This window comes from Plutella xylostella, chromosome 23, assembly GCF_932276165.1.
Source record: "Plutella xylostella chromosome 23, ilPluXylo3.1, whole genome shotgun sequence".
In the NCBI taxonomy this organism is placed as follows: Eukaryota; Metazoa; Arthropoda; class Insecta; order Lepidoptera; family Plutellidae; genus Plutella; species Plutella xylostella.
The window spans coordinates 10,607,617-10,633,746 of record NC_064003.1 but is presented as its reverse complement, the minus strand read 5'-3'; the positions used below and the strand labels follow the sequence as shown (position 1 = coordinate 10,633,746).

Genomic DNA, 26,130 nt, shown 5'->3' with positions numbered 1-26,130 from the left:
GTATCTCTGGGTGCATAATTATTTATGGCCAATTTGCTTGAAAACAATGTAAAAAGTATTTTTGTCCGGTATTTACATAATTGCCATCTACGTGCATAAGAGTACGTCTAAGTATATACTTACCTATGTAACTATTTATTTGTGCAAGTTTAGCCCACCGATGGACACCGGTCTAGCTCATGCATGTGCATTTCAGGCGAACTGAAGGAATTATTCCTCATATCAAATTATTTCCACAACACGATGACATTTGTTATGTTTCAATAGATTCATAATCAGATATTCGATATCAAACAAACAAACTACATAAAGTAAATGTGCCTGAAAAATATTAAGAGCAATGTTTATGTACTGATAAACGTAGGTATATTAGCGCGTAGTTAGATTTTACGAGCAATGTTCACTATCAAGTTATTTTGGATCATTCCAGGAACAAACCCATTTAGCCTTTGAAACTATAAGACCCAGATTGAAGATTTGGAAATAAAATGGAAGACATGATATGAGAGACTTAATTACTTAAGAGAGAGTTTTAATTGATCTAAATGGGACCTAACCGCACATATAATCCGTTCGATTTATTTCAAAATGAAATTGAACAAGTGTTCAAACAAATTATCTGCCTATTTTTAATTTATAAAGTTATGAATAATCATTTAAATAGTTTCGTAACTAGGTACTTGCTTCTCTTTGTACTTCTGCCGTTATTATAACTAGCATATTCATTATTCTCAGTTGATTCTCCCTAGTTGATTATCCATGTAACCGTCTCAAAACAGATTAAATAGTTAGGTATAAGTAGTTACCTAAATAAGTATACTTAATATATTTTTATAAATCAGTACAATCTATACAAACGTAATAGATAGGTAATGGCACATGATTAAGTACCTAGGTATAGGTACGTCGTCGTATAACGATCAATCAGAAAATAGAAAACTGTTATCGACGCAGGTAAACGAACGAGCGAATTTTGTTGATAAGTAAAATATTCTACCGAAAATAAATCACAATCATTTACATACCTCCATCTACACAGACTGTGCGTCTGGCTTATCATTATCAGCTCGCATTGTTACTAAACTAAATAATAAAATAAGCAACGTAATCCTAACAACTAACTTAGTACAGTGGCTTCAACCGTGTGTTTTCTAAAGCAGTTTTCTGATCTTCTCTTAGTGCTATCAGAATCAAGTGAACGCTACCTAGTGTGCATTCTAAACTTTATTGTGAAGTGTTGTGATCTCTGGCTAGGCGAGCTCTAGCATGGCGGCTCTAGAGAGAGCCCTGTCAGCCCTGGGGCCCTTCGGTCTCTACCAGCGCTACAACCTGGTGCTGCTCTGCCTCCCGAACCTCCTCGCAGCCATGTATTCCCTCAACTATGTCTTCGTCGCAGACCAGGTGCCTTTCCGGTGAGTGAGGGTACTTATAAATTGTGCACTCTTCATTGTTGTTTACTTCAGGTATAGTAGAAAGACCTTTAGGATACAATGCCTCCCTGTAGGACTCTATGTAGAAATGTCGTGATTCGAGAAATGGATCTTTCTATTGTTATTAATAAATTCTAAAATATTGTTTTAGCAATATGCTCAGTCAGTCGCAATGTCATTGAGTCGTTTCACGTTGATCAATGTCCCTTATCTAATCTAGCACTTGATAGATAGCCATCCAGAGATTTGCTCTAAGCTGCTACGCTCCTTGATGATTCACTGTTTCGCTGTCTTATTTGTTGTGGTTTTTGTTAAAACATATTTCAGGTTGTAATTTGTACCCTTGGCCTGGTTTTGATAATTTTGTGTAGGTAAATGTTCTTATTTTCCTGTCAAGTCTAATTTTGAACAAGCTTCCGTGTTCACTACATCACAACCATTTGTAGATCGCAATATTTTATACCACACTCAAATAGGTGCTTTTGTCTCTCGTCATCATCAACCACCAGCAATCGTTTAGTGCTGGACATAGGCCTCTCAAAAGGAGCGCTCTTTCGCGAAAGCACAACACTCTGTCCTGGACCTTCCTCATCCAGTTACTACCAGCCACCTGCTTTGTTTAGTTTGGTCGGTCCAGTTGATTCTCACTTCTTCTGTCTCTTTCGTTCTTTACTCACACAAGCCATTTAACCTATCGTTTATTCCTCTTTCTCTTCACACCCAGTTGCGTGGTGCCGGAATGCGAGGCAGTCTCCGAAGCGTCGTACAGCGACAACGTGACGTCATGGCTGCCTGCAGGACAGTGCTCCCGCCCCGCACCCCTCCCAGACTTGCCGCCCTCGGCTGACTTCTGCAGTGAGCTGAACTACCACCCGAACGACACGGTGGCGTGTGAACATGTCGTCTATGAGAATCTGGATACCACATATTCAGAGGTAAGGTCAGGAAAGAAAACGCTTAGGTAATAAAGTGACCATTACTAGCCCCTGCTTTGGGTCTTGGACATGACATGCTCACGATAGACGGCAGATAACGGAGCTGGAGACTGCAAGGAGTCTGAGAGTCTTCATCGTAAAGCCAAACCTCTTAATCAACTTTCTAATACTACCATCTGACCAAGGTTTATCAGCTTGCTAGTAGCCTTACCTTCCTAAAGCGGAGATATAGAATTTTCCTTATTTCTGATTCCATCAACCTATCGACAAGTTACAGGATCTATATATCTAGAGTGTTGTTGTAGGCTCCGTAGTCGGGCGAGCGTCATAGTGATCGTATCTGATCACGTGGTGGACTAGGCCTAAATCTCTTCCTTTATCGGAAGGAGACCCGTGCCACAGCAGTGGGGCCGTAGAGGGTCGTGATGACGTTTTTTTATGAGTGATGGTTTCTGTTCGCAGTTCGACCTGGGCTGCCGCGGTTGGCTGCGCACTCTGGTGGGCACCGTGAGGAATGCGGCCCTCCCGCTGGCACTGCTGCTCACCGGATACGTGTCTGATGGGTAAGCTTCTTCAATACCTTACTACAGGAGTGAGTCCGAAATGGTTCATTCGCAGTGGAATTATTCAAATTTCATCGAACGTTAGCGGAAAGCTATAGATCGCGTTTTCGCGTCCAGTAGCGTGCTTTGACTGCTATAGGCTGATGATGACAGCCCTCAGTAGGTTTCTGTTATTGTGGGTTGTGGGCGAAACTTGGGTGCAAAAGTTAACTTGAGACTTGACCTTGAACCTCGCGCTCCCTTTTCGAACCATCCAAGCCAAGAGAATAAAGGTAAGGTCAATTCTCAAGTTAAATCTTGTGGGTAGTACCTACATGTCATGTTATATATAAATAAAGAGTGATATTGCTCTAGAAAAATTGGTGAAGGTCGAAATTACACACTTTAGCATTCGCATTATTAGCAGATAGCAGCTATCGCCAATCATTATCAAATTGGATAGATACGCAAATAAAATAGAAGATAGCTGACTAATAGTCAGACGGAGGCACTTTAGTAATCAGATAACTGATTTCATTTAAGCCGCCCCAGCATATAAATTAGTGCCCATTAATGTCCCATTCAGTTCAATTTGCTTATCTTTATAAACTTTTAAAACTAGTGTAGTAAGTAAATAAAGCGTTATTAACATAAAATTGTAGATAATGCACTTGTCAATAAAACAAATTGGCATACCTTGTAGTTGTAGTATAATGTGTATAAAATACACAACTAGTAAATGGGAAATCACTAGTCCCTCTAATAAAGCGGAAAGGCATGTTTAACTCTTTCACGTAAACTCTGCTGAACGGATTTCCATGAAAATGTATATGTATGAAACTGACACCCAAATTTAACACATAGGCTACTTTTTACCCGACTGCCGAAGGAGGAGGGTAATGTTTTTCGATTGTATGTATGTATGTCCACTAAGATTGCGCTTTCTCAATCTCTATTATTACCGATTCTTGACTACGCCGACGCCAGCTATCTCGATCTCACCGAGGAGCAACTTAATAGGCTTGAGCGACTTCAAAACTTTTGTATACGGTTTATATTTGGTTTACGAAAATATGACCATATTTCCGAATATCGTATAAAACTCAAGTGGCTTCCTATTCGCCTTCGACGGAATACTCATATCTTAACGCTTCTCTACAACATACTGTTTAACCCGGCATCCCCTCAATATTTAAAAGAGCGTTTTCAGTTTCGGCACTGCTCACACGATCGCACACTTCGGTCTGCTCAGAACTTGCGACTGCTAGTTCCGCCGCACAAAACTGACTTCTACGGTGACTCCTTTACGACGAAATCAGTGGTTCTCTGGAATGCTCTTCCTGAAGAAATTAGACGTGCACCATCTGTGGCCTCTTTCAAAGAAAGGGTCAAATTGCACTACCTACAGTCACTGACTAACTAGTTGAATATAATATTATGTAATGTGTATTATTTATGTAAGTATATTATAGGTATAATATATATAGTTATTAGATATTTATTTGTTGTTTTATTTATTTATTTAGTGTATGTACTGTTTAAGTAGTATATATTTTATGTATATATTTTTTTTTTTTAATGAATAAATATATTTATTTCACAAATAAGCTTAACCTAATACATCCCACAAAACCAAGTACATATTGGTTTGTCTGTGGGGAGGGAGTCGCACTTCTTTTTCTATGATTACTTATACTTAAAAAGTAAATATATATACTTGCACCACAACTACCTCACAATCATATAGACTTACTCTCTTCCATCCAAAGGTTGTCTGGTAGAGATTGCTATAAGCAATAAGGCCGCCTTTTTGTACTGTTTTATTTTTAAGTTCTGTTTTTTGTAATTTTTATTCTTGGTGCAAATAAAGTGTTTTGTATTGTATTGTATTGTATGTATGTTTGTCTGTTTCTTTGTTCCCGCCTGTAGCCTAAATGGCTTGATAGATTTTGATGTATGAGGTATCGTTCATCTCATCATCATCATCGTTTATCTCAGTGTAGAAGCGTATTGATGGCGCGATGGTTAAAGGCTATGTGACGTTACATTAAAATGTACATAGCGCCCTCTAGAGGACATAACGTGATGATCGCAAAAATAATATTTTTCCAATTAAGCCGTGTGGGGTAGCAAATGAAAGGGCTTGATTTGCACATTACAAAAAAATGTATTGTGTACATATTTAAATAACAACATCAAAATTATTGAAAAAATAATGATCATGAACTAAAACCCGACTACTGACGTAAAATTTCATAAAATAAAATGATGAAATCAAGTCCCAATGTTAATGGAAAGTATCGCAGGCGGGGACCAACTTGACCGCCACACAGGGCCGTTTTCTAAGTAACATTCAGCTAAATGGTGAACCCTCTGCTGGTCCCCGCCTACGATACTTTCCATTAACATTGGGACTTGTTTTCATCTTTTTAGCGTGCATTCGGGTTTTTTGTTTGTTTATAATCATTTTCCAGAGATACCACGGGAAAACACTTCAGGGCTACAAGCTAGTAAGTACTACCTGTAATAAGATTAACAGAAGATAAACCAACGTTGTTTCGCCTTCCCCGCAGCTACGGGCGCCGCACTGCGTTCTGCATCATGTCGGGCTGCGCGGGCGCACTCGGCGTGATCAAGTCCTTCTCCGTCTCCTACCCCATGTACCTGGCCGTCGAGTTCTTTGAGGCCGCCCTGGGCTACGGGTTCAACAGTGCCGGATATGTTATGAGTATGTTGATGGTTGTGCAGTACTTGTACAATGAAAGAAACCTGCATGAATGACACACCCATTGTAGGTACTTTACATGCCTACATCCTAGTTAGGTACTGCCTAATTGGCTAATTCAACATTATAAAAAACACTAAATCACTTAAATTTTGGATAAAATATGCTGGGAATACCTTCCCGTCTCTTATCAGCATTCAGGATTCCACCCATTAGTCCTCTGGCTGTCTTCAGCGGGCTTCATCCCACTCAGAAGTCTGAATGGTACTGTTGAATAGTTGATAGACCGCTTTGATCCACTACCTGTCTATCTTTATCGAAAAGGCAACAAATAAAAATAAAAGTTTTCAAACTCCCCAGTGGTGGAACTAGCGCGGCCATCGCAGCGCGCATACTTCGCGTGTTCAACCGGAATAGCCTACGGTCTGGGCGGCGTGCTGTTTGCATGGATAGCGTGGCGGGTGCCGGCGTGGCGGTCGCTGCTGCGAGTGATCCACGTGCCGGCCCTGCTGCTGCCGCTGTACTGGCTGCTGATCGATGAGAGCGCACGCTGGATGCACGCGAAGGGCGATGCTGAAGGAACGGCTAGGGTTATTAGGAAGGCTGCTAGGTAAGATCTTGTGAAGTTTGTAGGGTTAAGAATGGGTGACTGGGTTGTGGTAAATGACGAATGCAGGATATCTTGAGGCCAAACTATTTACTGAATTTACTACATGATAACCAATTTACATTACTCAAGTGTGTTATCTAAGTGGCGGGCGCGAGACGACTAGCGTCTGCGCATTGTTCGTTACTGGAAGTTACCAGAAAGCTGACATTGCAAAACGTGACTACAACATGTGTCGCTACATCACTTCCCCCGTTTTTTCAAAATTTTTGTCAAAAATTTTCAAGACCATAATACGTAAGTTACAAAAGCCTCTCTTACGGAGCTTTAAACTTGAAACATACAATATCAAACAAAACAGAAATCACAAAATTACAATACTGATACAAAATTAACAAATCAAACTTATAAATCACACAATAAACCACTCGGTATAACTACGTAGCACTTTGTTCATTCGCGACGCGCTTATCACATTCCGCTGACCGTGCAAGATGAACGCTGCTACCTCGGTTCTGCGAATTCGACCTCGTGTGTGATTGAACCATGTTGCAAGTTCTGATCTAAAAATAGCTTCTTTCTTAGCATCTCTCATCCATCCTGGCGGGAACTTCCATGAGGACCCTCGAGTGAGCCTCCGCGTGGGTGACCAGTCCACTATGCTCCAGCTCGGCAGCCTCGCAGCGAGGAAAACAACACAAAAACTCGCATATTCCAGAAGCGCCGATTACCGCCCGTTGACCTTCCGTCGTGAACGCGCAATCGTACCTTCTATGTGTTCCGCTCGTCCAGGTTCTGACTCGAGATGCCTCGATACACTAATTTCTTCTTCGTTGCGTAACCAAAATGTGTGAAGGGGTGATGCACTTCCAGTAGGTGATTTTCTGATGTTGTCGCATGTTACCCCATGGCCTTGCTGGGGGAGCCGTCTCGTCCACGCCGTTCCATGCTGCGCCGCGTCATCGCCGTGCTGACTCCATAATTTCTTCCGAAGGTTGCGTGTCCAGTTTGTCGGAGGTCACCAATGTAGGGTTAAGAATGGGTGACTGGGTTGTGGTAAATGACGAATGCAGGATATCTTGAGGCCAAACTATTTACTGAATTTACTACATGATAACCAATTTACATTACTCAAGTGTGTTATCTAAGTGGCGGGCGCGAGACGACTAGCGTCTGCGCATTGTTCGTTACTGGAAGTTACCAGAAAGCTGACATTGCAAAACGTGACTACAACATGTGTCGCTACATCACTGCTACTGCGCGTACTGCGCGTTGGCAGCTGTTTGTTGCCTAGCAGTTTTGTCCAATTGATCTAATGAAATTGCAGTAATGAACTCCTTTCGAGCCCAGGTTTTCACTCCTTTTTTACACTTTTTGCACAAGAGACACGTAGCACATAATAAAAACAATACAAGAAAACTTGCCACCACTGTGCCATATACTTCTATCTTCTGCTCTAATGAGCTATTACTAGCATTATTCGCGCCATTTTGGGCGATGATAATTTCCTCTGACTTGCTGTATGATTTACCCATTGTATAGGTATTGTTAATTTGGACAATAAGTACTGCGAGTAATCAATCCGTGATACAATAAAAATATTTGCAAAGACTTATGTATATAAAGTGTATTAATGCTTATACGCAACCTACTTATTCTAACTGTAAAGGTGCTATCATACTACTAAGCGATACGTAGCTATGCTAGCTGTTACATTGATTGTTAACTAAATTAAAGGTATATCGCGTCGCTTAATATTATCGTAGCTTTCACTGGACGAAATAATAAAACTAAAATTCTTAGTAAGATAGTGCATGTTATAACAATATAATCGAATATCATCAAAAATACAAATATGAAATACAAATACAAGGTATTCTTATTACTTATATTAATTAAATTTAGTTGACATACTTATCATCTACAAAAAAAAAGTACCTAAAAAAATACCTACAATAAGTACCTAAATAACTTCACCTGAATCGTATAGGTACTCTTGTTACTCTTCCACTGCGCGTGGTACAAGTGACAGGAGAATCGTGATTAGGAACCTCAGTGTCCGTCGTTGAAGATTCGTCGTTACGTTCACTCAAGCAATATGCTGGTTTTAAACGGTCTATAGAAATATGAACTTTTCTATTTGACATTTGAATGTAATATACCTTCCTATTTCTATCCAACACACGAAAAGGACCATCGTACGTAGGCTGTAAAGGCCTACGAACAGCGTCGTTTCGTATAAAAACGTGACTGCAAGTCTCTAAATCAGGATGTATAAATATATTACCATTTTTATTTTCCCTAATTGCCATAGAACGAAATTTCCTTATATTATCTCTTAATTTCCATACGTACTCATTACTGCTATCAATATTTAAGTTCGACTTAGTATCATAATAATCTGCAGGTAAACGCAAAGTAGTTCCGTAAGTCAATTCCGCTGCGCTTATCCCGTTATCGCTCCTCACCGCTGTCCTAAGCCCTAGTAACACCGTAGGTAATTCCGACACCCATGATGATGGTGCATTACATAAGCGAGCAGTCAACGCAGCTTTAAGCGATCTGTGCCAGCGCTCTACCGCCCCGTTGCTCTGTGGGTGGTAGGGTGTTGTACGTAGTTTTTTTATGCCTAATAATTTCATAAGTTCACTGAATAAATTGCTTTCAAACTGCCGGCCCTGGTCGGAAGTCAGGAACCTAGGGCTGCCAAATCTACATACCCAGTTATCATGAATAACTCGTGCAACAGTTTCAGCAGTTATATCTTTTGTAGGAAAACATTCTGGCCACCGCGTTCCTCTATCTATTATAGTAAGACAATATTTGAACCCATCTTGTGAAATCGGTAGAGGTCCTACTAAATCTACGTGAATGTGTTCGAATCTGTCACACTGGGGAAACGATCCCAAAGCTGACATCGTATGTCGGTTGACCTTTGATCGCTGACATTGAATACATGTCTTAGTCCATTGACTAACATCGCGATTCATACTTGGCCAATAAAAACGATCTTGTACCAATTTTCGTGTAGTCCTGGTTCCAGGGTGACTTAAATTATGTACTGTATCAAAGGCTATACGTCGAAACTTCTCAGGTAAGTACGGTCTAATTCTGTCATTACTAATATTGCAAAAAATAAATGAACTACTACCAGGTAGTATTATTTTTTTAACTGCAACGTCAGTGTCATCAGAATTCAACACTTGTAATATATAGGTATCTTGTTGTTGTTCCCTAGCGAGTTCCTCGTAGTCTATAACCGTGGGACAGCTAATAGTTGCGACGCGTGATAACGTGTCCGCAACAACATTGTCTTGCCCACTCACATGTCTGATATCTGTGGTGAACTCACTGATAAACATTAGGTGACGTGTACGTCTAGGTAACTCTTTCTCGCTATTTATTTTACTAAACGCGAACGTAATAGGTTTATGATCTGTATAAACTGTCAGCATTCGTCCCTCGACCATATTCCGAAAATGACGAATGGCTAAGTAGATACCTAACAACTCTCTATCATACGTGCTATACTTCCGTTCCGTCTTAGACAAACTTTTTGAGAAGTAACCTAAAGGTAACCAAGCGTTATCAACACGTTGTTGCAACACTGCACCCACGCAGGTGTCCGAAGAGTCGGTCATAAGTGCGAGCGGTGCATCCGCTACCGGGTGAGACAGCATGACCGCATCGCACAAGCTCGCCTTACATTCCTCAAATGCTAGCTCAGCGTCTGGCGTCCAAGCAATAGGTGTTTTGTCCTTCTTTTTAGAGCCATGAATGAAACTAGTAAGTATCGATTGAGATGAAACTGCATTTGGTATATGAGACCTATAAAAATTAACCATGCCCAAAAATCGTCGCAATTCATCGATGTTGTTGGGCCGCGGAAATTCGTTAACGGCTTTAACTTTATCATCCAGTGGACGAATCCCATCTGATGTGACATGATAGCCTAAAAAATCTATCTCTGCCTTTCCAAACACACATTTTGTCATATTTATAGTAAGATTATACCTTTCGAACTGCTTAAATAATGACTCTAGATGCTTACGATGTGTAGCTTCGTCAGGCGATGCTAAAATGACGTCATCGATATAGGAAAAGATACTATTTTTACAATCAACGTCCAGATCCTGAAAAACAGTATGGTGCATGAATCGCTGGAACGTTTGCGCGGCGTTACGCAACCCAAACGTCATGCGCGGGAATTCAAACAAACCAAACGGCGTGATTATTGCAGTTTTCTCTATATCTTCTGGTGCAGTGCTAATACAGTGATAAGCCCTATTTATATCAATCTTAGAAAATACTTTCTTACCCGTTAGTATGTACGTAAAGTCAGATAAACGAGGTATCGGGTATCTGTCCGGCTTGGTAATAGAGTTTAGTTTCCTATAATCCCCACATGGACGTAACTCCCCATTTTTCTTGGGTACCACATGAAGTGGACTGGCCCAAGGGCTCTTTGAAGGCCTACATATACCTGTTTCCTGCATAAAACGAAACTCCTCTTGTACTTTCTTATATCTAGATGGTGGTAACGGTCTAGCTCGAGCGTATACTGGAGGTCCAGTTGTTTCGATGTGGTGAAAAACACCGTGTGTAGGTACTTCCTTATACGATGCAGGTTTAGTAATATTTACGTACTTACATAACAAATCATGAAATGGGTGCGTATCCTCCACTGTTGTCACGGTGGGTTGATCCACCTCCACTATACTGGCAATAGATTTCAATTTTGTCAAATCATCAATTAACCTAGAGGAAGATAAATCCACAATCAAACCGTGGTGAGCCAAGAAATCTGCTCCTAATATTGGTTGCGTTACCTCCGCTATAATAAATGTCCATTTATACGGTCGACGTAAACAAAAGTCCAATATCATTGTTTTTGTACCGAATGTCTTTATCACACTACCATTTGCTGCATATAGCTTATATTCACTACAATCACTCGCGAAATGGTTATACTTCGACACAGGTAACACAGATACGTTAGCACCGGTATCCACCAAAAATTTTAGTCCACTTTTTTTATCTCTAATACACAGGCGTTTGCTGATTATACCGGTACAGCTGCTCGCCTCTGGCTGCACCGAATCTAGTTTTTTCCTGCTTCTGACTCCTGCTGCTTCTGCCATGCGCAAGGCTGAATGCACTTGTTGGCCTTTCCTTTGTACCGGAAGTGGTAGAAGCACATCCAGTTAGGGTCTCCTCTCCTTACGCGTTCAGACCGGTCGCGACTTCGTGACGCAGAGCGATGACTCTTCCATCCGTTACGACCAACTGACCTGCCTCTTGACCTCGACGTCTCCATGTTGTCCAAGCGCCGCGTGAGCTGAGCTATCTGCTCAACGAGGGTAGCCTGCGTGGCTGATGAACTGGGTACGGCACTGCTCCGCATACATGACAGCTCCTGGATCTCAGCAAATCGGGTCGTTTCGACTACCTTATCTGCCATGCCAGCCAGTTTCTCTAGATCTTTCACTTCACTCACCGTCAGAATTGCCTGTACTGCTGATGGTAGATGCCCCATCCACAGCATATTTAATGTTTCATCATTGAATTTTTTCTTTGCCAGATCTCGCATCCTCCTGAGTAGTTGGGAGGGTTTCTGGTCGCCTAGCTCCAGTTCCTTCAGCAGCTTCTGGACCTGTCGAACTTCAGACTCCTCATAAACAACGAGAAGTCGAGTTTTAAGCGCTTCGTATTTCTTTGTGTCAGGAGGCGTTAATACAATATCACTGACCTGCTCGACGTGCTCGCGGCTTAGCTTTGCTATCACTAAGTTATAGCGTGATTCGTCGGCCAGCTTCTGATTGGCCACCACCGCCTCGAATTGGGCAAACCACAGGCGTGGGGACTCCTTCCAGAAGTCCGGTATCCTGCTGGACACCGTGATCTGCGCCAAAGCGTTTTCACCGGCCGGAAGTGACGGAGAAGGGTTCATGATTGCACTTTATCGATCGCGGTTCACTTCAATCGTCGGGTCACCAATGTTGAGACTCGGGGATTGGGTTGCGAATAATAGATTATAAGTCCACGTAACTATATATTTATTTAGCACTTGAAATATGGTTAAAAGTTAATTGGTATGCGACCACTCACAACCCGGCCAACCCGAGACTGACTTAGATTACTAAGGTGCAAAGTAAGCTGAAATTGTAATGTCGTCCCTACAAGTTAATACTGTTACTTAATATTTATAAATTACTATCGCAAAACACGAAATGGGTAACGTAATATTTGCTATCCAGTAACCTAATGTCTACCAGCTGTTATTATTATGGTAGAGGCTCGAATCTGTCCCCGTTACATTCCCCGACGTATCGGCGTATCGCACGAATTAAACGAATTTATCTACAGATCCAAGAATGAAAAAATCATGCATGTAACGTAAATGTTTGGTCATCTAATTTTACTATTAATTACTGTTTTTACAGGTGGAATAAGGTCCAAGTCGACGAAGAACTGATGAAGGAGCTGGCCAAAGAATCAGAAACGGCAAAGGAAGAGGCGGAATCTGAAGGGAGCGCGTGGCTCAGCCTGGTTAAGTCCAGAGTCCTGATGTGGCGGATGACGGCTTGCTCTTGGTGCTGGATTTGCACCACGTTTGTCTACTACGGTTTGACGATAAACTCTGTGTCTCTGTCTGGGAACAAGTATACGAACTTCGCACTCAATATGGGGATGGAGATCGTGGCGTCCCTGATACTGATGATGTCGCTTGAGAAGTTTGGCCGGAAACGTTCGATCTTCGCCGCGTTTCTGCTGTGCGGTGTCGCGTGTGTCATTCCGTATTTTGTTGGTGAGTGTATAAAATTAAATTCTTCATACTTTATATAGCTATCTTACTTAATTATTTTTTTTAATTTAAAAAGACAACTACAGAAAAGCTTCCAGGCTGAAAGTTAATTATAACTTGCTTTGGTATCATCTTGGGCCTCAACTCTCTTTCTACGGCAACTATTATAAGTGAAGCCATTCCCTGAGCATGTTTTTATGCTTCGTCACTTCCATCACCAGCAATAGCACAAACTCCTAGCTTATCATCAACATCATCAGCCAATGGTCATCCACTGCTGGAAATAGGCCTCTCCCAAGGAGCGCAACAACACTCGGTCCTCAGCCTTCCTCATCCAGCCACTATCGGCAACCCACCTAGACCCGAGGGCGTCCCACGCTGCCTTTGCCTGTTCGTGGTCACCTAGCTTCTAAATGTCGTCTATCCCTTCCAGCCCACACCCGCGCCGGCTTCGGCCTCTTCTTCGTGGGCAAGCTGGCCATCACGTTCGCGTTCAACTCCGTGTACGTGTACACCTCGGAGCTGTTCCCCACGCGGGTCCGCAGCAGCGCGCTGGCCGCCTGCAGCCTGGTCGGCCGCCTGGGCTCCGTGCTGGCCCCGCAGACGCAGCTATTGGTATGGTTCATGGGGCGTTTTAAGTGTCTATATGGGGAGTTACGTAAATTACGTCCTCACTACTGGGGTTGAAGGAAAGGTTCTAGGCTACCACGCTTGCCAAGTGCGTGTTGGTGAACATTGGAAGGATGCTTGCAGTATATTTAGATCGTGTGGCAAGAGCTTTTTATGATCGATCTAAAGAATCTATACATAGCAGTGAATTGTTACACATGAGCCTGTTCGAAGTACGCAGTACCTATAGCATAAATAGTGGTCTCATGAACGTTAGTTCTTCTTAATAGTCTGTGGTCTCATGTACCAGACACATATCTTTGTAGGTACTTCGTAATAATATTCGGATGAGGGCGAATGGGTCATCCGCTCCCCAATTCTACATTTTACCTACAGTATCTATGTAGGTACTTAAGACTTTTTATATGTACTTATAACCGAACCAATTCAACCACCAGGGTCTATACGTGCAAGCGCTGCTCTACGGAGGCGGCTCTCTATCGGCGGCTCTCCTAGTGCTGCTCATCCCAGAGACCAGACGAGCCGCGCTGCCCACTTCACTGCGAGGGGCTGAGGACATGAGGCGAAGACAACGGACACCCACGCCGCCGCCGCCGCCGGTAGCTGTCAGGCAGAACACTGTTGAATCTGAGACTTAGCGAGTTGGAGGACTATCTGTCTTGAATACCTGAGAATCATTATGGAATGCAGCTTTGTGATTGGCTGAATTGTCGCTCAGTTCATTCTTAGATAGATTTTCTTATGTAAGAATCTTGGTCTATGTGAGATGAATGATTGTATTGTTGCTAGTCACGTTGCGTTGGAAGATAACATTTATCTTTATCTAGTGTAGATGAAGAGCTGGGTATGTTTCAAAATCAAAATCAAAATCAAAATCAAAATAATTTATTTGTGAGTCACAGGTTAGGTTAAGATGGATTACAGTATATTATATAATTTCTCCGTGCTCAGCCAACATGGCGTACAAATATTTCAAATTAAGTACATTAAACATGCAAAAACTAAAGATAACACATTCATGTTGTATAAGTACCTACATTTAGTTATATTAATTGGGACTTACTGTGTATCGGATAGGAATTCATTGACGCTGTAATAAGTCTTGTCTAATAAATAGTTTTTAAGTTTGGTTTTAAACATTTGGATGTCCTGTGCGTTTCTAATGTCCTTTGGTAGTTTATTGAAAATAGAGGGTGCCATCCCAAAAACATTTTTACTAAAAAGTGCGGTATTGTGTTTAGGAGTGCTTATCTTACTACCGTAACGTAAGCTTCTAAAGTGCCCGAACATATTAAAGTTTAATTTGACAAATACAGCCATTTCGAAAATATATATTAAAAATATATGTTTGAAGTACTTATTTTATTTAAGCGAGAACTGGTCAATTTAAGTGTAGCTATGAGCCAAGTTTTTCTAACGTGAGGACCTCATTGTTAAACATATTTATCTTTGTTTGACTTTAGGATGATTGCATTAAATAAAGTACCTACGTACCTAACTATATTTAAGTAATAGGTATGTTATACATCGCGAAAATTATGTCGTGTCTGTCTTGTGTACCTAATTAATGAATTCCTATATTATGGTTGTTCCTTTTTCATATTACATCATAAACTGTGATAAATATGATATGACTATACGGGTACGTTGCCGTTGTTATTACGTTTATTCGTGTACCTATTCAATTATATTTTTATTTAAATTAAACCCATTTCTATTGCCTATTTTTGTTACCTAGGTATATGGGAGCAGGGAGCACGTTTCGTTAGTAAAGGACGCAATGTAAAGAGAGGGTGATTAAAATGCATTTGTGGTAGAATATTTATTTATTTATTTTAATTTATTTTATGCAGATATTTCATTAAGAGATAAGAATTGTTTTTAGGTATTATTTACAATATTTACACCATCTGATCCATAATTACTGTACTTACATCAATAACTATAACGTCGTCAAAATATACAATATCAAAATATGGCATTTACAAAACATTCAGTCTTATTTACCACAATCACTATTGGTATCACAATTGATAATATGTAAAGTATTATTATATTTATCTAACTAAATAATAGATGTGTATCGATGATAAAACAGGATCGATAACTTGAATTAACAATATACATTTGATAAAACTCATAAGCTATGTCTAAAACCTACACCAAGATAAATTCGTAGAATATACATATAAAATAATTGAATACACACTACCATTGTGCCTCAATCGTCTTAAATGATAAATATACAGTTAAGTATAATTTGTTCAATATTATGCTTACATTGTTACTTTGGGTCTAATGTAATAGGAACTACATGTGTTGTATGCAATCCTGTATGATTCTGAACCCTGTGATTTGTTACTTGATAAATAAAATATAGTATCTTATACCCGTGATTGAGCAAGATTTATCTGTTTTTTAAACAACATTAGCGTTAGCCACCATCTTGAAACATAAGTACCTTCAGCACTTAACCAACTTAGTTTTCTAGACTACCTATATTTTATTCCTGTGAATGTAGGTAGGTACTTACCTACATATGTCCTATACCTATCTACTGCAAATAGATTCTGATTTACAGTTAAATATACTGAATTGTCAATTTACAATTATCTTACTACATGTTAGTAAACCTTGTGTCACGTCTCCGCTTGTTCTGGATCTTTCCTCGCCAACGGCTGAAGCTCCTGCGGCTCGGGCGGGGTGGGGGCGGTGAGCGGCGGGGGGCGGAGGCGGGAGTACAACAACCGCAGAGCTATGAGGGTGGTGAAGGTGATGGCGGCGGTGGAACCGAATGCCGCGGCTGGACCGCGCCGCGCGTAGACTAGAGATACGAATATGGGCCCCAATGCTCGAGATACGCAGCCAGCGCCAGTTAAGATTCCTTGCCAGACACCCTGGAAATGATACAAGAATTGGTCAAATATTTTTTTAGGTGGACTAAGTATAAAATTCAAAAGTTTGAGGTAAAACAACCAACTACGCTGTTGCTGTTGTGACAAACTACAAGGTTGTCCTTTGCGTAAACTGCAGATACAATCTGTGTCGGAAGCATAAAAGTTACTAAACTAGTTTTATTACTTCTATGGTCGGAAGAATACGATCTTTGTAAACGAGTTTAGTCATAATATTCTCTTATTTTAATATTGCATAATAAAAACAAACCTATTACCACCATTTAGGTACCAGTCATTATGATGTCATCTCTAACCAGTTACAATTGCCATCATAGAACACGTTTTTTGTGAAAGTAACATAACAACTTGCGTTAGGACTTAGGATTAGGTATTGATGATGATGAAAGGGCAAATATATGGCGCGGTCAGAAATAGTCAGGATTCAAAGCTTTAAGATCTATGAACGCAGACCACGATCCGACGCTAGCCATGGCGATGTACTTAGTAAGAACCAAAACATTAGTTCTCATGGTAGACCTATACTCTACTAATTTCATTATAATAGAAAGCGTTCAAGCACTAACCTGTGGCCTCGGTCCGAGCACTTTCGAAAAGATCGTCTGTATCAGCGTGACCCCAATCGGATACCCAATCGACACGAACACGTAGCCCAGCAGAAACTGGTCAAGTCTGAGCACAGTCGAAGTGGCACACCACGGCTGTGTGTGTTGAGGGCACCCCCCGCCAGCCTCCACCGCCCCTGCGCCGTCTGCGGGGAGCGGGGCGAGGGGGGGCGGGCCTGGGCCCCAGGGGATGCAGAGGACAGACGCTAGACCGGTCAGGAGGAAGCCGCCCCATAGGAGGAGTGCTCTGAAATGTGAGAAAGGAAATGACTTTAGATTGGTGTGTTGCGACACTAGTAGAGAAAGACAGTCGGCTGTTTTACCAGCCTATCCGCAAAACGTGCACCATTTCACGTCAGGCGATCAGCCCTAACCAAATATGGAAATCTCGGGCATCAAAGCCTTTTAATGCTGCTGACAAACTTCCAATATACCACAAAAGCAGTGGCTTAATTATTATTATTATTTATTTATTGGAACACAATACAGAGAGTTAACAATTTAGCAATAACACAACATTAAAAAAATAATTCTGGTACAGTTAACACTCCAAAAGATATGTGTTCACATCATGCAAGTAATACATAAAAAGAACACAAAATTAAAATTCATTAAACATGCAACCATAAAAAAAAATATATAAAAAAAACACTTATACTTAATTATAAGTGTTCGAACAATTTAAATTATATACACATTCAAAGCTGATTGAAAAGATTAATTAATTTTTAAAATTTCACAATTAATTATAGTAATAATCTAATAACATTACATCAGGGTTATAAGCAATCATTCTAGTTCTCCTATAGCGGTAGAGACAAGGCGACGGTAGGTGGGATAAGAGTTCCAAAAAATATCAATATCACAGTCAGTTTTATGAATTTGATTATAAAGACGACATAATCGACGCACAGGTGAGTTATAGCCAACATTAATACGACAGGTTGAAACAAAGAATAATTGAAATCTACGACCAGATCTAGTTCTACAGTCTAATGCAATCTGGGACAAAACAACTGTAAGTATCAATTTTATTATTTATTATTTTATAAAGACAAAAAAGATCCAAACATTTTCTACGATTCTCAAGAGTAGCCATGTTGAAGTACACTAGTCTAGACCTATAGTCAGGCAGTTTATATTTAAACCCAAACCTAAAACTGAGCATTCGGAGGAGACGCCGTTGCACTGACTCTAGGCTCTGTACATGAATATCATAGAAGGGTGACCATATCACTGAACCATATTCAAGTATACTACGTACCAGGCTATTATATAGAGCAATAACACTTTGCGGTTTTTTAAATTTCTTGCTTATTCTTAGCACAAATCCTAGCATGCTATAAGCTCTTTTTACTGTCCCATCTACATATATGCTCAACAAATGAAAGTTTATCGTACAATATAACACCAAGATCTCTAATACGGGACACCCTTTCCAGGGTGTGGTTATTTATTGTATAGTTATATATAACCTTATTGCGCTTGTTGGTGAAGGATATCACAAAGCACTTTTTAGCATTTAAGCTCATGCTATTGGCATGACACCAGTTATCAATGGTCAGCAAATCCGCTTGTAACTCAACACAATCCTGATCACATATAATGTCTTTATACACTTTAAGGTCATCGGCGTACAGCAGAAAATTACTTTTTAGTTCCTTTGTAAGATCGTTAATAAAAACAATAAAAAGCAGCGGACCCAGATTAGAACCCTGAGGTACCCCAGACGTAACCAATATTGGATTTGATGTGCAACCCTTTAATGCAACTAGTTGAGATCTCTTGGAGAGATATGAGATTAGCCAGCGGAGCAATGTACCTCGTACTCCCATTGCATAAACTTTTTGAATCAGTAATTTATGATTAACCCTATCAAACGCTTTTTTAAAATCCGTGTATATTGAATCAACTTGTACTTTATTATTAATTCTGGCACTTACTTAAATATTCTGTGTACTCCAAGAGATTAGAAACCGTGGATATGCCTCTGACAAACCCATGCTGCTGTTTAACAATGTTAGAATTAATGTGACTGTAAATGTGTTCAAATATTAAACTTTCAAATATTTTCGCAAAGAAATTTAAAATACTTATAGGTCGGTAATTGGAGCATTGAGATTTATCATCGGATTTATGGATCGGAACTATATAAGCATTTTTCCAGACCTGAGGAAATATACCACTACTTAAAGATTTATTAAAGATGATAGTTAGAGGTAGAACAAGTTAGAACAATAAAAATGAATACCCAAGTACAAACTCAGAAATACTGACCGTTCCTCAAACAGCTTAGTCAGCGGAGTAATAAGCGCAAAGGTGACACACGCCACCACGGCGCCAGCACTCATCAGCACCCCCATGTACTCCAGCGCCTCTCGCTTGCTCCACGCGAACTGGTCCATGGTGAGCGAGGTGGCCAGCGTCTCCAGCAGCACAAAGTTGAAGACCAGCACGAAGAATGCAGCGACCAGGGTCCAGCTGCTGATGAGGTCTGGCTTCATGCTTTTTAGAGCTTCTTTCTCTGGAAATTTAATAGACAAACCTATATGAGCAGATACTTTTGATTGTGCGTTCAAGCTAGACGTAGACCTCCTCCAAGGCTAAACATCATTGCATTAAATCCACGCTTGCCAGGTGGATTTGGTTAGCTGACAATCACTGATCCAGTCTAGAAATTTGTTATAAGCATTAAGAAATGCTTTTAAAATAAGTTTTGCAAAGAAGATGAGTGTGACTCTTTAAAAAATAACGCAATATTTCTATAAATTGCTCACCAGTTTGCTTCCCCTGAGCACGCATCGCCTCCTTGGCCGCAATCTGTCGATCCTTGAAACACCACGGCAGGAACAGCAGCAAATTGACCACCCCCAGCACTGCATTGATCCATCCAGCGGCAGTGTACATGTCCAGGCGAAGGAACCCCGTGTCTGTGGGGGACCCTGGGCCGAGTGGGGCGGCGGCGGCTTGTAGAGCTGGTCCGACCACGAAACCCAGGACTTGGGCGAGGGAGCCGGCCGCCACGGCGCGGGTTCGCTCCTCCACGAGCGTGGCTGCTGACATGTAGGCGCGGGCCACTGCGATGTTTGCTGGAATGGCAGAAAATGGGAGTTAATATTTGTGCAAATCTATCGGCATGGGCTGCTTTTAGTTATTGAAAGCTATGAAGCGAAGAAGTCAAAATAAAAAACCCTTCTATGACCTCTGATTGAAGCCATTAATTTTGTAAGTATTATTGTTTAAGTAACGATAAGATAAACAGATGGCTGCAGTAGCGGCTTCATGAGGAAGGCTGAAATCAGAGCGTTTGTGACGTTTTTTGACAGAGGCCAGCAGTGAACGATTACGGGCTTGCTTGATTATGACCTTGACCCATAGCTTATCATTCAACAGCACACCTAGCCAACCATTCACACTACACCAACCTGAACTAACTCCAACCAGGAACCTCGCGACCAGCATCCAGTACTTTGCGTGTGGCCGGAACAGATGCAGCTCGGCGTACAACACGCTGGCCACCACAAACAGCAGTAATGACGTGATGATGGGCGCGCGGGGGGACGCGGCCCGGTTGGCCCACAGACCCAGGAGCGGGGAGAAGAGCAGCTGGCCCAGAGGATTCATGCCCACGGCCACGCCTAGGACCTCCTTGCTTGATCCTGGTTCTAGCTGGAATAGAGGAAGAAGTTTGTTATAGTATAGAAGTTAATGTACTCTCACGGGCAATGAAAAAGTTCCAGTGAGAAATGCACCAAGTTACTCCTAAACGGATAAAAAGAAACTTTACTACGCCTTCTGCCATATTTTAGTACATTTAACGGTGCATCAGAATATTACCAACTAACAACGTAGGTAGGTACTTAGTTAAATATGTTGTATCCTATTAAATGTAAAAAAAATGCGCCGTTTCGTGTCAGCATTTGTAAGTGGAACTGTTTCTTTGCTCTTGAGTGAGTATTGTGAAGGTCACTTTTTATAGCTTACAAATGAAAGAACGCGAACTGTCATGCAATCGGTCGCGGTCGTTGAGTGCGCGAGAGTTCGAGCTATAACTGTTATTGGGGATCACATGAGTTCATAAAATGACCTGATGATGGTGATGATGATAAATACCTACTAAAATTCGTGTGGTATTTAATTTAGAGTCGGAGCGTACGTAGGTAGGTACATCATACGTAACATCATTATCTGCAACGATGAGTGCATTGCAATTTTATTTGTGAATCATACCTAGTTATCGATAATGCAAAGTAAACAATAACAAGTAATAATTAATAATGTGCCCAACAAAGAATAAAATTCCAATGAGCGATGTGATGTGATGACATTGAGTCATTCAATACAGCTGAAGAAAGAAGGCGTGCTGTGTAAAACATAAGTAATTCCTTATGTACCTGTACGTATATTGTTCTATACTACCTACATTCATGAATGTACAGTTTAAACTTGCCAATAAATAGAACAAAGGTGACCAACTCGCCAGCACACAATTCCCGCATCTTCATTAAAAGGCGATTAACATTCTAATGCTATTATCATTCGTAATGAAATGCCATTTGTTATGAAATCGTGAAACACAGAACAGACAGCTGGCGGAGTGTGTCACAGCCGGGATTTGAACCTTGAACCCGGCGAGAACAATCGCTCACGTCACAATCAACATGCCATGGCGAAACTAATTTGTTGCCTAAATTTTGCAAATTACTAGTAAGTATTACCTACACGAGGTAATTTTGTGTTTTCCGTATTAACCATTATCAAGTTCGTGCGAAGATTAAAAAAAACACTCGCACAAATTCTTTACCTCGAAATACTTACTGAGACAATAATAAGTCCACTTTTTATTTTTAAAAAAGCCTGGTGACAGACGGACGGACAACAAAGTAATATAAGGGTTTCTTTTTTTCTTTTGTGCTAAGGAACCTTAAAAATATTATTTAACTTCAATGAGATCGTGAAAATGGCTAAGTAGTTATGCCGTAAAAAAACCTCGGAAAATGTGGACTTATTATTTTTATTAGTGCGTACTGTATGGTACAGTAGTAGCCTCTGAGCTGAGGCTCTGAGGTACCTACTTGCAGAATTTTATAGTGGTACTTAGGTACTTAAGTATAATAATGTTACCTAATTATTATTAATAATTAATGATTCTTTGTTAGTCTAGTTATTATGATGTAAGATTTGATAACGATAACGATATCGCTCATTGTTCTCCGAAGATAAGACTGGTTTTATGTTAAACTACTGGCGTTATGTTATAAACGTATAAATGAATAATTATAAGTATTGACGGTGTTTCGGCTTAGTATACTTACCCTTTTTGCAACACTCTGTATAAGTACATACATTACATAATGTATAAGGCCAACATTTAGTAGACCAACTATAAGTATAAATAACAAACATTTTATGTTTTATTGATCCAGACCCGATACTTTTTACAAAGAGTAGTATACTTACCGATTACCAAAACGCGAATCGGTTTTATATTTAATGGAGATATCAAGTCCAAATACTTAAACACGAGACTACTCCCATACCATAGCACTTGGGGATCAGCTGATTAAACCCTGCACTATACCAATGGACAAAGGAAGCGGTATGTAGATTATGTAGTGAAGGACCTTCAACCACAACAACATCTTAACCGGTTTTTAAATCCCTTCTTATTTTAACTCGCATGCCGCCGTCTCACGCACGGCTGTTGTGTGAGTGAATAGAAATCATTTCTTGAATGCGTAAATAAAATACCGAAACACCCACGCATGCATTGTCTTACATTGATAGGTGAAATTTCCAAGTCTACGAGTACTTCAAGTAAGTAAGAACTAATAATAGTTAGTAGTAACTTCAATGTCATGAATCTGTAGATTAGTGCCCACTACTTACCCAAGGTAAATCAAGTTTTTCAGGGTTTGTGGAGATATTTTAGACTAGATAACTTCTTAGGTAGGTACGTATACCTAGGACTACTATGTTAATTCGATAAGTACCTACGTCAAATGTACCTAAGGGTACTTACAGGAAAAATAAAAACTGTGTTACTTTTACATAGAGTATTGCGCCAATAATGCGCTGGTGCTATCGTGTCCATACCTCGGTACATGCAATCAGGCACGTTAATGTTCTTATAATTATGAAATAAAAGCTCCCAACTCGACCGATGTCTCAACTTTCTACAGAATGATGAATGTTTCGCGGAAATGCGCGTGGCAGCTGGACCGACGCCAGCTGAGGATGTTGTGGACTGTCTGTTTACTATGTTATTGACGGTATTGTTGCTTGTGGAATGGCATTTATATTGGCTACGTATAATAGGTAGTAGGTACACGATGCCGATGCCGATGTAAGATAATACATAAGTATAATCATGATAACCGTACACCCACAAAAGTTAACTTGAGTGCTAAAAGTAGTTCAATAGTCACTCAAATCAAAAGTTAACTCATGCGGGTTGTTATAGTCGTAAAAAATAATGTCATCGGCCGGTTTCAAGTTAACTCTTGCGGGTAGTGTTAATTAAATACATAGTAGATAATTATACAGATAATAATTGTATTGTATACTCATTCTATTGTAATACCAGAAGGCAGGGGGTATGTGACCCTAAAGATAACCCGTAAAAACCAGATGGGCTGGGTTATTTTTATCTAAATTTAGAATGTTTCAAATGTTACAACATAGCAATAATATTACAGCTGAGTAATTTAGACAGAATACCTACAAGTTATCTAGAATATCAGTGGGTGCAGCAATGCACCTCTGCCTACCCCGCAAGGGAGTACATTAGTACAAGGCGTGAGTGCGTGTAGAATATCAATAAGTAACAAAATAAATCAGTTTTCTAAATCTAAAGCCGCTTCTAAAACAGAAAGTCTATGTTTAGAGTGTGTCACCGACACGGTATGAGATAATCATTCACCTTTTCTAACTTAAATAAACCTACAAAAACTACGTAATAAGAGATACGGCATGTCAATGATACATAGGTACTAACCTACCTGCACTTAGTTATCTCATGTGGCCTCGAATTCTACTCATTAACTGTTGCAGTAACTGGAGATAATTATCTTTAAACGTTGCAAGCAAGGAATACGCCGGAATGCCTGCATAGGTAGGATGTCTCGTGTTTACCGCTCTTCGAATATGTAGATGAGAGAGGAAACTGCGATAATACCATAGACCTAATTTACCTAACCTAACCTAATTTACATGCTGGTCGATGCTGGACAAACCATGCTAACGTTACCTGTAAACAACTCAACTACTTACAGGAAGTTACGCCTAAGCCTAATTTAGCTTTTCTTGCGACTTGAGCTTTGCCTAATTAAGTTTTTCCGTGGAAATTTCGGTCAGCTTCCTACATGGTTACTTTACAATTTTTCATTAAAATTGGTAGAGCTTCTGTTTTCTTGTGAAAAATTTACAAACAACTATCTTAGTACACTTAAGTTTTGAGTTTATAGCTTATTGATGGTAGGATGAGACAAACTTGCGTTAATCCCTAACTACAGTTACTAAACTATTGTGTTCTATTGTTGCATTTTGGATCAGTTTCGTGGAGCGAGGAACCAGTAGCAATTAGGCATAATTATCAGACCCATAGTACCTCATTACTAACCTGTTAAATGAAGTTCAAGAACTGGAAGTTGTTTTTAATTACCTTGCCCTAATAATATTGTCGGATAGGTAGGTTACTTACCTTATTTTAATAAGCAGGCCTAGCTCATCATTTACAAAATAGTTATGATTAGTTAATGTATCTAGACTAGACCTACCTACCTATGATAAGTTGATAACATCACTTTTAAACGTTCAAAGTTGGACATAAGATATCCTCACCCGTTTGAATAAGTATACATATATAAACGCACTAACCTACTATACGTAACCGGTATCTTAATTATTACAGTAAATACATCAATGTAGATTATAGGTAACCTAGAGCCTACAATGTAACTATTAGAACCTGTTTCTATAAAATTTTACTTTGTTATCATTATCAAACTTCGCTCGCGCGCCTTTCAACTGTTGAGAAAGCGCATTCTTTGTTATGAGCCGAGCCACAGCACAGCTGTGTGAACTGATAACGCGGTATCACTGACCGCAACACCGCTGTCACACTTTATTATGCAAATAGGGGAGAGCTAGCATTTACGACGATCATAACAACTCACCGGGACAATAGCCCTAGTTCCATACCGGCTGTTTATTCTATCCCGCCACGGTCATCGGTCTCACCTTGTCAAGGTAGGGCCACACTCCCGTGAGCACTATACTGAAGCCTAGCGACATCTGGAACATGGTGAAGTAGATGATGTAGAGGCTGCGCCAGCGCTGGCGCCGCTCGGCCAGGGTCTCGAGCGGCGGGGGTGGGGGGGTCGACCAGTCCATCCTGAAGGAATGAGGATCACAGAGTACTTTGTTATCGAGTCATAGCTCTACGTCACTCGCGTACACAAAGGGAAGGGAGAGCGCGGCCACGCTCGTTCCGACGCGCGCGCAATGTTATACTGACTGCTATAGTTTAGCTTAGTTTGTATAGTGAGTGGCTGAATGAGTGTTGTTGTGGGTTCACCTCACATTGTCGCTCGCTATCGGTATTCGTTTGGCATCGTTTCTTGAATCGTCGTGTTCGACGCACGTGCTAGCGGCTGGCGCTAGCGTACTAATAATAAAACTCTAGGTAGAATTTCATGTTTGTGTAGGAATAATAAATTAGCGATGTTGTAGGTAACTATAAGATACAATATAGTTCGTCGGGTAGATCAGGGTCTGGTTGATATTGTATCAGTAGTTACGTACTGGTAGATGAGTAAGTAACTAAGTATTAAGTAATTTATTGTATTTATGGGACGTCTTTTTAAAATCCTGTAAATAGTTAAACAATAATTTGATAACTTAAAATATTTTTTATATTTCTTAATTTACTTGGT

At 40.4% G+C, this 26,130-nt stretch overlaps 2 protein-coding genes across 2 annotated transcripts; one reads left to right on the top strand and one right to left on the bottom strand.

Moving 5' to 3' along the window:
* The first annotated feature begins 932 nt into the window (after window positions 1-932).
* On the top strand, window positions 933-14,523 carry LOC105393272 (organic cation transporter protein-like). The gene is made up of 8 exons (XM_038113304.2): window positions 933-1,412; window positions 2,155-2,365; window positions 2,828-2,928; window positions 5,481-5,635; window positions 5,993-6,242; window positions 12,683-13,047; window positions 13,478-13,659; window positions 14,112-14,523. The coding sequence occupies exons 1-8, from the start codon at window positions 1,267-1,269 to the stop codon at window positions 14,310-14,312; spliced, it is 1,611 nt and encodes a 536-aa protein (XP_037969232.2). The 5' UTR covers window positions 933-1,266; the 3' UTR covers window positions 14,313-14,523.
* A 1,595-nt stretch (window positions 14,524-16,118) lies between these two features.
* Window positions 16,119-25,730, bottom strand: LOC105394493 (major facilitator superfamily domain-containing protein 8). Its single transcript, XM_038113305.2, has 6 exons — window positions 25,436-25,730; window positions 20,620-20,863; window positions 19,972-20,283; window positions 19,472-19,718; window positions 17,156-17,441; window positions 16,119-16,571 (listed from the first exon to the last, which is right to left on the bottom strand). The coding sequence occupies exons 1-6, from the start codon at window positions 25,586-25,588 to the stop codon at window positions 16,314-16,316; spliced, it is 1,500 nt and encodes a 499-aa protein (XP_037969233.2). The 5' UTR covers window positions 25,589-25,730; the 3' UTR covers window positions 16,119-16,313.
* Window positions 25,731-26,130: the final 400 nt, after the last annotated feature.

Coding starts and splice junctions, on each gene's coding strand:
- LOC105393272 (XM_038113304.2), top strand. CDS start 1,267: ATGGCGGCTCTAGAGAGAGCCCTGTCAGCCCTGGGGCCCTTCGGTCTC. Junction 2,366..2,827: donor TGGATACCACATATTCAGAG/GTAAGGTCAGGA, acceptor TTCTGTTCGCAG/TTCGACCTGGGCTGCCGCGG. Junction 2,929..5,480: donor ACCGGATACGTGTCTGATGG/GTAAGCTTCTTC, acceptor CCTTCCCCGCAG/CTACGGGCGCCGCACTGCGT.
- LOC105394493 (XM_038113305.2), bottom strand. CDS start 25,588: ATGGACTGGTCGACCCCCCCACCCCCGCCGCTCGAGACCCTGGCCGAG. Junction 20,864..25,435: donor TGTGGCCCTACCTTGACAAG/GTGAGACCGATG, acceptor CCTCTATTCCAG/CTAGAACCAGGATCAAGCAA. Junction 20,284..20,619: donor CCTGGTTGGAGTTAGTTCAG/GTTGGTGTAGTG, acceptor CTGCCATTCCAG/CAAACATCGCAGTGGCCCGC.